The sequence below is a fragment of the Oncorhynchus mykiss genome, chromosome 11 (genome assembly GCF_057628025.1).
Source record: "Oncorhynchus mykiss isolate SJ-2025 chromosome 11, ASM5762802v1, whole genome shotgun sequence".
Taxonomy (NCBI): Eukaryota; Metazoa; Chordata; class Actinopteri; order Salmoniformes; family Salmonidae; genus Oncorhynchus; species Oncorhynchus mykiss.
In genome coordinates, this window is record NC_143032.1 from 17,231,668 (window position 1) to 17,244,791 (window position 13,124).

General features: G+C 43.3%; 1 protein-coding gene across 3 annotated transcripts in view; it reads left to right on the forward strand.

The window, feature by feature from the left end:
* The first annotated feature begins 240 nt into the window (after positions 1-240).
* The window catches only part of pip4k2aa (phosphatidylinositol-5-phosphate 4-kinase, type II, alpha a), a 40,561-nt gene continuing 27,677 nt past the window's right edge, over positions 241-13,124 (forward strand). For 2 of the 3 annotated variants that reach the window (XM_036935074.2, XM_036935076.2), the window contains exon 1: positions 243-1,421. In XM_036935074.2, the coding sequence (XP_036790969.1) occupies positions 1,281-1,421 (141 nt within the window). In that variant the 5' untranslated portion in view covers positions 243-1,280. Of the gene's footprint in view, positions 1,422-13,124 lie in introns of all 3 variants that reach the window. The other variant, XM_036935075.2, reaches the window with a different exon arrangement.

Genomic DNA, 13,124 nt, shown 5'->3' on the forward strand with positions numbered 1-13,124 from the left:
GATTCTGATACATCCCAAGTGGGAAACACGGGTATCATTGTGCTTTCAAGACAACTGGGAACTTGGAAAAAAAGAGGACAAATCATGACTTTAGTGAAATTCAGGTCAGAATGTTGGAGCTGTAGAAAGATGCCAGTTTTTCTGAAGTCGGAGGATTCCTAGTTCCGTGTTCCGAGTTGTCTTGAACGCAACATTAGCAAGAGGGGAAAGACGGAATAGAATGGAAACGTTCCAGGCCGCCTACATGACGCATATTATCATATCGTTAAGTCATATTGCTGGGGTTCTTGCAATGATAAACATTACTTCCGTATTTTGAGATATCTGATACAGATCTGTAATCTCTAAGATCTACATAAATGCAGAACTGGATTCAACAATGTGGTCAATTGCGCAAGGCGTAATACAATTTAGGCTACCTGGAACGCTACTATTGTCCAATCTGTCTGCACGAGGGAATGTCGCTCTGGCTGTCATCCTTCCCTCGAGCTGTCAGTTGACAGTACAACACCGAGCCGAAAGCATCTTAGGAAAGAACACCGTTTTGATAAAACGTAGATTTTAGATTTCTCCTCTTTGGCACTGGAACGGTTGGGCCACTGTCATATTTCGAGGCTGACCAACAAACGCGTAGGAGGGAGAAAAACCAAAAGGACTGAATAGCTAGCTAGTTGCTAGTTAGCAAGCTAACGACCGTTAGCTTTGGCCAGTGCTGCCACTGCTCTGCTAAAGCGTTCGGTAGGAGTGTGCAGTACCAGTAGGCAGGCGAGCTGCGTTGGCATTTTAGTGTAGTTGGTTGGAAAAAGATTGCTACGGTTGCATGAACATGTTTCTTTTATTTCACCATTGCGGTGTTAGCTTCCTAAATGTTTTGCCCGGATGCGTCCAGTCAGTTGCTTGGTTAGCCAGAGAGCAATGCTAAGTGACGACGTCGACTCAGTGAGGCTATCGTGTCGGGGGTGAGGAGTTTGAGGAAGGAAGAGGTGACTTACGATGTTGGGGGGAAGTGTTGGGTTAATGAGCTAGTGGTGCGTTAGCTGACAGTGAAGGAAATAACGTTCATATTTTACAATACATTATCAACGACCGTCATTTCGTTAACCAGCTAACTAAAAGATAATGCAAATTAGAGAGGCTAGGTAATACAGAAAATACTGTTGTTTTCGGCTTGCTCGCAAGCTAAATGCAGAGGGAGGGTGATCATTGAGTGGCTACTCTCTCAGCTCCATAAATAACTGTCACTGACTGAGTGATATCCAGCCTATTTCACATAACTAAAGATGGCTACAGCGAGCAGCATTGCCGCATCTATTGCGAGCAAGACGAAGACGAAGAAGAAACACTTCGTGGCTCAGAAAGTGAAGCTTTTCCGAGCCAGTGACCCTCTGCTCAGCGTCCTTATGTGGGGAGTCAACCATTCGGTAAGTCGGTCCATTGGGGTTGGTTGGTGGTGGGCAAATCGATGTTTCATGGCCCTGTAACGCTACTAATAAGTTAAACCTAAAGCTCAGCTAGCTAACAATAGTGTCATCTATGTGTCAGAATGTGGTTGACTTGCCATACTAGAGACTGGCAGGCGCAAATCAGGGATGACTGCTCGCAGTGGTTATTGTCCTGTTAATGCAAATCAGCATCTGGTCACATTAGGCTTGATTTTGAATTGAAGTTTAACGTTTGTTGGCTTTCAATAGAACTTTGGCAGAAATGCAATACTAACTAGGTAGCTAAGTGGGTTCTCTAAGTTATCATGTTGCTGGGCTAGATTGTCAGCCATATGTGTAATTTCTCCAACTCCATGTATTAAGACATACCACACTGCCTGGGGTAAATGTGAATTGCTGATAGACTAATATTATGATAACTGTTTGCATTCTCAATGTGACACTAAGTAGCTTACCCTCTGTGTTTTAGTGTGTGTGTGTGTGTGTGTGTGTGTGTGTGTGTGTAGGATAAGCTCTCCGAGCTCCCAGGGTCCAGTGTCATGAGAGCAGATATTTCCATGTCGGAGAGCTTATCATCACTCTCTGTCCCTTCCTCTGTCATTCACTGTACACAGAAGGAAGTCTCAGTCAGAGCCATGTAGCTTAACATTGGCTCACTGTCCCCATGTTTCATTACATAAAATACTAATGATCATTACTAGAATGTTGTTATTGTTTTGGATACAACATTGAAGTTCTAAATCTCAAATGGAGTTTGCTGAAATCTTTAGCATACGTCTGTGGAAGAGTGGCTATGCAAAGAGTGAATGATCACCGTATTCTGGGTATGTCAGCATTACAGTAGATTCTCTCTGCAATGCTACACTGGCTGTTTAAAATAATTGACATTTTTACTCTCTGTATGCCATGTAAAAATATACTGAGGAGTTTTAAATAGTGAGTAGAGGTTATTTAGTAGATGGACATGAAATGATTACTCCAGCCTAGCCAACAGAGTAAACCAGAGATTACATTAAACAGAAAAGAAGTCCAAGAATAAACCTTGGCTGTGTTACTGTAAAGGCGTCCGCATGCTTCTCTGCCGGAACAGTTTGGTAGAGTTTGTGCATATATTATGACATTTTGTGACATTTTTGTTTGTTTTGGACGTCAGTGATTTTTCTTTTTTTCCCGACTGTTCAGACTCAAATTGTTCAGCATGCAAGCCAAAGTTTTGCGCCGAAGTCTACGCCCCTTCGTCGGTGATTGGTCAACAGTAGCGATTCTTCAATAAAGTCTTTGTTGCCATTCAAAGAGAGATGATTCATCATCATGCACGCTTTTTAATTGAAAGATACTGCACCAAACATCTTAGCTAGATGTAAAATTGCGCAACTAAGATCTCTTCAGAATAAATGTCAAAATGAATGACCGAATTATTAAGTTATCTAAAATTAATTCAGACTATTTTGAGGAAGTTTATACTGGCTACAGTGTCGCAAAATGGACAAACAGTACTATTGCCACTTTTTTGTCGTTTTTCAAATTGTAATTTTCTTTCATCATTTTTTTTGTTGTTATTTCCAAAAATGTTTCACCTCGTTTTCTCCCCAATTTTATGAGGGTAGTTAGTCTTGTCCCATCGCTGCAACTCCCATACGGACTTGGGAAAGCCGAAGTCAAGAGCCATTCGTCCTCCAAAACACGACCCTACCAAGCCGCTCTGATTCTTGACACACTGCTCGCTAAACCCGGAAGCCAGGCGCACCAATGTGTCAGAGGAAATGCTGACGACCGACTTTAGCGTGCATGTGCCCGGGCGCCACAAGGAATCGCTAGAGCACGATGGGATAAGGACATCCCAGCTGCGACACAGCCCGGGATCTAACCCGGATCTGTAGTGAAGACTCTAGCACTACGATGCAGTGCCTAACACCGCTGCGCCATTCGGAAGGCCCCAAACAAAGGCCTTTTTAAGGGAAAATGCAAGCACATTCCTTCAGTTCAGCTAGCTGAGTTCGGCTAGGCGCCAGCCAAACGGAAGCATGCTGACGCCTTAACAGTGAAGTGTTGGCCAGACACAGTGGTGGTCTCGCTATCTTTCTAGTGGTCCATGTGGTGGTCCTCTACTGTTCCAGACAGATGTTGAGCCCCCCCACCCCCCTCAGTTGTTCTCCCTCATTCACTCTGCATCAGAGGCTGGTCAGCCCAGCTCAAACTTCTATAATAAAACAGTCTCTTTTGGTGCAGGGTTACTAATGTGAATGAGAAGAGGGGACACACACACACACACTCTCTCTCTCATGGAAAGAGCCATGATTGTGCTATGCTCTCCACTGCACAGGGCCTAAGGGCAATTACATGGTAATGGAATTATGCTGAGACTCAGATTTTTCCCTTTAAAATGTATACCAAACAAAAAATATTGATTTTAAAAGTTTAACCACCCATAAAATGTATGCACAAGGACTACTTTTAACAATTTACACAGAACATTTTACGGAAACATTTACAGGAAGAACTGTACAGATATGGGGCAGCAGGTAGCCTAGTGGTTAGAGTGTTGGGCCAGTAAACGAAAGGTTGCTAGATGGAATCCCTGAGCTGACAAGGTAAAAATCTGTCATTTTGCCCCTGAACAAGGCAGTTAACCCACTAGGCCGTCATTGTAAATAATAATTTGTTCTTAACTGACTAACTTAACTAATATTACAAAAATACATTTGGGAACAGAATAAAACTGAGGGAGATTTTACCGTAATTCTGTTACCAAACTTTGCATCTTTATAGTTTTTCTAGTAAATGTTTTTATTTTATTTACTGTGTAAATTGTTCAAAGTAGTCATTGTGCAACAAAATCTGCATTTCAGCATAATTCTGTTACCATGGAATTGCCCCTAACTAATGTCGGTGTTAAGCCAGGGAGGGGAACCAAGGAAGGTTACACAATAAGTGTGTCACGACCACAACAGCCTAGCCTAGATGGTATTCTATCCCAGTGGTAGTTTACTGCATGTGACGTCGTGACCACACCTGTGACAGGAATACTTCTATTAGCTCCCAGAGAGTTAATGCCCTAGGCTTTAGCTCAGTGGGCTAATGTGGTCCACTTTAGTCACACAGACAGTATGTGTTTGATTCCCGGCTAGTGTGGCGTAGCCTGCATGTTCAAACTTCTCAGGGTGACGGATAACTATGTTTTATGCGTGAAGCTGCTTGCTTTACAGTTTAACTCCTCATGGTCGCAATGACTTTCTCTTTCTTGCAGACTTGCAACAAGCTCTAAATTGGTCAGTTAGTGAGGGCGATAGTTAGAAATAGAAAGCCTGCTGATTGTGTTTGAGCTGATGTCTATGCCCCAGGTTAGAGTAGGGTTCAGATGTAATGTCTGCTAGCGACGGAACACTGGAATGGAATGGGGAGAGGGGGAGGCCTGACAATGTGGTCCACCAGTAGAACTGTGCAGAGGCAAGACACACGCACACACACTAAGGCAGGCAACTAAACAGAACCCTTATCTCCTCAGGGACACATGAATCAAACCCATCCACTCACTAGCACTTCCTGGAAACTCACCAGCTCACTGCATTCCTGCAGCTCTAGTATCATGGGAAACCAGTGACAGAACTAGACAATTCAACTGTTAGTCACTAGACGGCCATGGTAGAGAGGACGGAGAGAAGTCACTAGATTACCTGGCTAGAGAACTTTTCTTGATTTGCGGCAGCACCTCTACTGTAGTTGTTTGAGCACATTTAATTTGTGATTTTTAAAGCGCTAGCCTCCGCTGTGCCTCGGTCCTTCCAGCTGTGTGATTGGTGGTAGTGCATGAGTGACAGCAGCTAGACATCTCTGTCTATAATCCTTAATCTTCTCGTGTGGCGAGATAACTAACTCAGTCTGACAGCCAAAGCCTCACAGACATCCCTACTGTCTTAAGGCCTTGAGGATATAGGACTTAGCTTAGAGAGAGACACTGACTGTTGACACGTAGCTCAGCTGTACAACAGGGACCTGTAGTGCTCCATCCATGGACAGAAGCTCTCTAGAATGTCTGTACAAATCTCTGGCGAATCATCATACATACAGAGGTTGGCTCTAATAGGCACATTGTAGACATGTACTATTTCAGTGATAATTTGACGTGTAGTAGCATTATACATTATAAATCAGTGAAAGACTAGAGGAATGTACAGTCACTCAGAAACCAAGCAGACAAAGTGAGAGAATGCATGTGGTGTGCTGTAATGCTTGGAACATTAAAAATCAAATCACATACACATATTTAGCAGATGTTATTGCGAGTGTAGCGAAACATGATCAAAGTATTCCCCCTCTCTCTGAGCCAGTGACTGTCTGGGTCTGTGTGTTGCGTAAGAGGCTGTTTCTATTAATAGCCACAGGAGTGACCTGCAACTAATATGTGGTGAATATGGGTGAAGAACAGAATAGATGGGATCTCAAAGTACCTGGAGTCCCTGGGGACCAGACAAGCACATCCACTGTGTGTGTGCATGTGGTCTCTCAGACAGGCTTCCGCAGCATATGACTGTAGCTTGCCATACAACAGAAGTAAATATAATGCGTCATGTCTGAGGAGACGATGACATTGCATGACATTGATGTAAACTGAATATAGCTTAAACTGTGGATCAGCAATTGTAACAATAACAACGCTTCTCCCATGTTTTGGTAAGAAGCTGAGGGAAGGGGCTGGAGAAATGTAACCTTTTGAACTAAGCTCAAGGCATTTATAAGTCTTCATACATATAATTAATTTAAGTCTAAAAATGGACGTCGCAACTGCTGATTGCCACATTAAGCCACCAACAGTAGATATTAAAACTGCAGCACACGTGTGCCCTCGTTGCCCTGCATGGCTATCAATGTGTGTACAGTAGGCCCCATGAGAAGAGAAGCGAATAGAGTACATGTGTACGTTCCCTATCATAGCTCGGCCCTAGTGGTGTGTGCTCATTAACCCTCTGCTGTGAAGGGGAAATGAGGGAGTAATGAGAGAGATGGAGAGAATGAGGTGAGAGTAGCCTGCTAAATTAGCAATGTTTTAATAAGAACAGCTACTGTAGGGCTTCTGACCCTCTGAAACAGAAAGGGTTCCTTCCTTATAGCCTCACGGGATTCGCCTAGCTAGCAGTTAGCTTAGTTTAGCTGGCAGGACCCTCATACTCCCCTAGCCAATACAGACCTTTCTCCTCACTCACATCATATCAGCCAGGAACTAATAAAACAGATGTACTCTATTGCTAATATGATTTATACCTCTACTGAGTAATCTAGTTAATCATGGAGTGATAAGAGCAGGGCAGGTTCCTTGTATTCAAGTTATTAACATTGTGATGGGGCTCCCGAGTGGCGCAGCGGTCTAAGGCACTGCATCTCAGTGCTAGAGGCATCACTACAGAGCCTGGTTTGAATCCAGCCGGCCGTGATTGGGATTCCCATAGGGCGGCACACCTCCGGGTTAGGGTTTGGCCGGAGTAGGGCGTCATTGTAAATATGAATTTGTTCAACTTGCCTAGTTTAAATAAAGGTAATACAAATAATAAACCGGTCATGTTGACTGGTGATTGTCTATATAGGGCCTATGCTGTCTACAGCCTGTGATGATGAATAGGCTAATGTACAGTAGAGGCTGATGAGGTAGTGGTCCCATTGTTTAAAGGCCAACCAGGTCCCCTGGTTTCTATACAGTTGTAATCTGCGACCTTTATAGCCTCATTATCTTGGCTACTCCCTAAACATGTCTGGTGAATTGACCATTCAAGTTTCTCTGCATGTGACATTTTAGCCACATGTTTTTTTTTCCCCACACACTCAAAGAAATCATACCACCAACAAAGCTTTAAAGTTAGACTCAGCCATATGACATCATCATAGACTGCGAGGTCCGGATTTTATTTAGGTGGTGGGTGTGGCAGTGAGAGTGGTTGGCACGGCTGAAATTTAGAGAGAATTTTAGAGGCCCCCCATCTTGGCGGTGTAGACATGTTTGCATTTCAAACACTTAGGCGGCTCGCCCAATACTTTTATATGCAGGAAAAAAGAAAAAGAAATCTAATCATTGGTGCATACCTGAACCATGACAGTAGTGTCACAAAGGGCTCTGATTTCCTTTAAAAGTACAGTAGGCATAGATATATGAATAGGGAACAGACCATGAAATGGTGTTAGTGGGGTGTGTATATCTTATGTAACTGAGGGTGTAATTAGTATGATAGTGTGAAATTGGTCCTGATTTGATTTATTGCAGGCAGTCAGTCAGAGAGAATTAGGCTACACCCCCATGAAAGGCTACTACTAATACAGTACAACCACACACAGGGTTAATAATTTCATATATTACATTTGTAAAATGCTTTTCATTATACAGAATAATCTCAAAGTGCATATAAAAAACTATACACAGAAACTGACATAAAGAACACCACTGACGCTACAAGAGACGAGGACACCAAGGAGCACAGCTATCAACAGAAAGCCTTCCTAAAGAACAAGTTCTTCAGGCCCTTTTTTAAGGAGCCCCGAGTCTGTGGTGCCTTCAGGTAGGGCTGGGCGATATGGCCTAAAAACATTTTTTTCTTCAGATTTATGGGGCGATTCGAGATCTTGATTTTCAAACAGTCAGCAATAATCCTAATAAATTCAGGGCTTGTAAAGTTATACCTAAGTTAAACGTAAGCCTTCCACAACCATAAGACCCAGAGGGGTTGGGTTAAAATGCGGAAGACTAGGTATCCCCCTTTCCTTTCCCTGTTCACTAGACAATTATTTAATCAAAATAGTTTAACCTGGTTTTTTGCAATCACTAATCTGGGTTTCAAGTGTATTCATGAAAATGCCCTTTTTTGTTACAAATGTAACCATTTAGGGGTTAAGAGCGTTGCTTCAATAAACAAAATTGCTCGTTCGAATCCCTGAGCCAACTAGGTAAAAAAAAAAATCTGTTGATGTGCCTTGAGCAAGGCACTTAACCCTAATTGCTCCTGTAAGTCGCTCTGGATATGAGCATCTGCTAAATAACAAATACAAAATAAAAACATTATGCACATTCAGTAATAATGACTAATTTCTTGTGACAGGCATTTGGCTATAGAAAATGAACACCGGTCTAATATAAACATTCTCTCAAGTATAAACCCACATGCTAGTGAGTAGCCTGCTAATCTCCATATGTCAAGTTTAGCCAACTTGGATCTTTTTGTTACTAGCTAACAAGGCAGAACAGTTGAATTGTTTTGAACGCACCATGCTGTCTGTCTCCAACTGTTTGAACAGCATGTTAGCCTGTCCACTTTGTTCAGATGTTGGAATAAAGTCTCCTTCCTTATTTATCAGAATGAGAACGAGTTGCCAATTCCTTATTTTGTGTTTTTATGCTTATTGCGCATTTATAAAACACAGACTAGACAGCTAGTATAACAGTCTTTGGCTAAAATGCTGCTAGCGGTACTTGGTACCGCAATGCCGCACACAACAAACTGAGCTTTCATTTTCCAGACTCAGTGTTCATTGATACTTTCATTTTAGTAGTGTCAGTAGAAAGTTCAACTTCTCCTCTATTACAGTAAAATAATGTCTCCATGTGTTTCTGTGTCCATATGACCCATTCTGTTGGACCAAACATCAAATGCAAATAGCGAGTTGAAACCGCATGTCAGAGAGGAAGACGTGATCTCTCATCTTTGTTGTCAGTGGCATGTGTAAACCAGAGAAAGAGGCGACACGTGAGGTTTCACTCTGGCAAAAATCTGGCAAATAAGCCCAATGGGTTTATTTTGGACCTAAGCTTGTCTCCTGACTTCCTGCCTTTGGGAGAAAGACTCCCATTGTTCAGGCGGAGACATGTGCATCTCGTCATTATATACAGATCTCTGGTGTAAATGGGAAGGCGCACAGAAGGAGCGAAGGAGACAAGACCAAAAAGAAGACAAGTGAACATAAAACGCTTTTAAAAAAACAACTTAATTCTTGCGATGCAGGCATTTGGAATATTGCGCAAAAACATTCATTTGAATTAATTCAATATATCGCCCAGCCCTATCTTCAGGTGGTCCGGGAGGGGATTCTAGATGCTGGGGGAGGTTTAAGCTGTAAGCACATTTTTGCCAAGCAGCCCAGCTTGTTTCAGGGGGCGTGGAGAAGCAGTGCCTGACTTGAGGCTGCAGGTGGGCTTATGGGGTTTAGGGAGACCGATAATTGAATTCTACACTAAACGCAGTGATGCGTGTTTCTCTTCACATGATGGTGACTGAAATGAGACTAACGAGCTGAATTGTTAACCACCACAAGGCCTGGGTTGTCTGTCTTCTTTGAGATGTTATGGTTGGGGGGTTGCAGAAGACCGATTGAACAGGATTTACCCTATTGGATTTACCCCAGTGGTGGAAATACTGCTAACTGTGCATTCTGCATCTTTTCATGGGCCTGATTTGTACACAATTGACCCGTGAAATGTGCTGGATCTCTATGTGCTTAATGTCAACTAGCCTTGACTGGTGTCATCCAGGTTTAGAGCAGTATATCTCTGTTAGTGCTACTAGTAGAGATGACATACCAGGTACATTTACTAAATCTGTCCATTATAGTCAAACAAACATCAAATCAGTCACTAAGCATTAAGCACCAACTGCTATTGTAGGCCTATGTACTGTGGCTGTACCATAAAAATGTCTAGCCTACAAGCTCTGTTTGAGTATAGACTGGTTGTACTTGTTAAATCTACCATACATGTAACAACATGTTATCTTGACTTAAGTACCAGTGATCTGTCAGCAGGTACACCAGCCAGCTGTCTGTCAGTCAGGGCGGTGTTTCTGTCAGAGAACGGTGTTTCTGTCAGAGAACGGTGTTTCTGTCAGAGAACGGTGTGTTTCTGTCAGAGAACGGTGTGTTTCTGTCAGAGAACGGTGTGTGTCTGTCTGTCAGAGAACGGTGTGTGTCTGTCTGTCAGAGAACGGTGTGTGTCTGTCTGTCAGAGAACGGTGTGTGTCTGTCTGTCAGAGAACGGTGTGTGTCTGTCTGTCAGAGAACGGTGTGTGTCTGTCTGTCAGAGAACGGTGTTGGTCAGAGAACGGTGTGTTTCTGTCAGAGAACGGTGTGTGTCTGTCTGTCAGAGAACGGTGTGTGTCTGTCTGTCAGAGAACGGTGTGTGTCTGTCTGTCAGAGACCGGTGTGTGTCTGCCTGTCAGAGAACGGTGTGTGTCTGCCTGTCAGAGAACGGTGTGTGTCTGCCTGTCTGAGAACGGTGTGTGTCTGCCTGTCTGAGAACGGTGTGTGTCTGCCTGTCTGAGAACAGTCTGTCTCAGAGAACGGTGTAATGAGAAATTAGGCTCCCTGTGCTGAGTTCCTCTCCCACTTCCTGTCCACTGGGGCCACGGAGCATGCTCACTCTGCTCCGTGGCGGAAACCCCAGACTCCGTCACCAAGGCAACGAAGAACAGGAAGTGGAACTGTGAAAGTTGGCCAGGCTGAGATAGAGAGAGCGTGCTGCAGAGAGATAAGAGCCATCATCAAAGGAGAAGGAGATTAAACACAACATAAACATGAGAGCTCCACTCTGCACCACTCAGCTTCACTCCGAGGTGATAAGAACAGGCCAAGGAACACAGTGACTAGAATAATAGAATGCATCCCAAATGGCACCCTATTTCCTTTATAGTGCACTACTCTTGGACCCTGGTTTAAAGTGTACTATAAAGGGAATAGGGTGCCATTTGGAACACATCCTGTTGGGGTATTCAAAACCTGGAGGTCCAGGAAATGCTGTTCTATGTGGTTCTCTTCATTCTGGGTTAAATCCTGCCTGCCTGACTGAACATATGAATGCACCATGATATAATTAGACAGAGAGACTAGTAATCCTGCTTCCTTCAGGGGAGATGTTTGTATTCTGTCACTGTCAACCCCCCTAATACATTGCTGCTGCTGCCTGCCTCTGTGCTGTCCTCCTGAAGGTTGGCCCTGTGTGTGTGTGAGGGGGGGGACTGAATGAATGACTGACTACTTTCACAGAGGTCATGTCTCTCATCTCCCCTCTGATGACAAGGGAGAGCATCACCTGCTTTGCATGTGTATTTGATCAGTTACAGGAATGAGAATGAAGTGTAGGTGTGTGTGTAGGGGCATTGTCGTCTTTCCTGCCTTTGTAATGTGTGTGAAATAGTTTTTTTATGTGGGGACGTCTTCTTCTGATGTACACAGGATGTTGACAGTCTCTGAGTGACGTTGTTACCTGGCACCCCACATCACTGACAGTCTCTCTCTCTCTCTCCTTAACATCTATCAAGTTCCTGCCTCCTCCTGAAGTCCACTAGCTTCCTTACCTTGTCTCCTTTCCTCCTGGGCCAAGCTGCAGTCTCTCTCTCTCTCTTGCATGCTCTCTTCCCGGATGTTATCAAACCTCATTTAGTCTAGAGGTGGAGGAGAGTCCTGCTGAGACCATGTTCTACACCATCTGTTGTTTGGATCCTTCAGCATTAGGCGAGAGATGCAGGCATCAATCCCACATGACAGGGGCATATTGGCCCGCCACCTATTAAAACAGGATGATAAGATGATACCGATACTTTTTGTCTATATTGGATTACAACATAAACACTTAGCTATTGCACATTTTTTAAAATCAAGTCCTCACAGAAATGGCAGACTATAATATCAACTCTGGGCAATTCCACGGCAACAGAATTGCGCTGTGTACTACTCCCTTCACAGAACAGTGCAAACGGGCTCTAACCAGAATAGAAAGAGGAGTGGGAGGCCCCAGTGCACAACTGAGCAAGAGGACAAGTACATTGTCTAGTTTGAGAAACAGACGCCTCACAAGTCCTCAACTGGCAGCTTCCTTTTATAGTACCCGCAGAACACCAGTCTCAACGCCAACAGTGAGGAGGCGACTCCAGGATAATGTCCAGTGTCTGTTCTTTTGCCCATCTTAATCATTTATTTTTATTTGCCAGTCTGAGAGAGGGCTTTTTCTTTGCTACTCTGCCTCGAAGGCCAGCATCCTGGAGTCGCCTCTTCACTCTCTTAATTGCTCCAGATACTCAACTAGTCTAAAGAAGGCCAGTTTTATTGCTTCTTTAGTCAGAACAACAGTTTTCAGCTGTGCAAACATAGTTGAAAAAGGGTTTTCTAATGATCAATTAGCCATTTAAAATGATAAACTTGGATTATCTAACACAACGTGCCATTGGAACACAGGAGTGATGGTTGCTGATAATGGGCCTTGGTACGTCTATGTAGATATTCCATAAAAAAATCTGCTAAATCAGCTATTCTAGCTATAATAGTCATTTACAACATTAACAATATCTACACTGTATTTCTAATCAATATGATGTTATTTTAGTGGACAAAAAATGTGTTTTTCTTTTAAAATCAGTGAAATTTCTGTGTGTGCGTGAAAGAGAGACACATACAGATAATTATTTATTTCAGCTTTTATTTATTTATTCACATTCTCAGTGGGTCAGAAGTTTACATACACTCAATTAGTATTTGGTAGCATTGCCTTTAAATTGTTTAACTTGGGTCAAATGTTTCGGGTAGCCTTCCACAAGCTTCCCACAATAAGTTGGGTATATTTTGGCCCATTCCTCCTGACAGAGCTGGTGTAACTGAGACCGGTTTGTAGGCCTCTTTGCTCGCACACGCTTTTTCAGTTCTGCCAACAAATTTTCCATG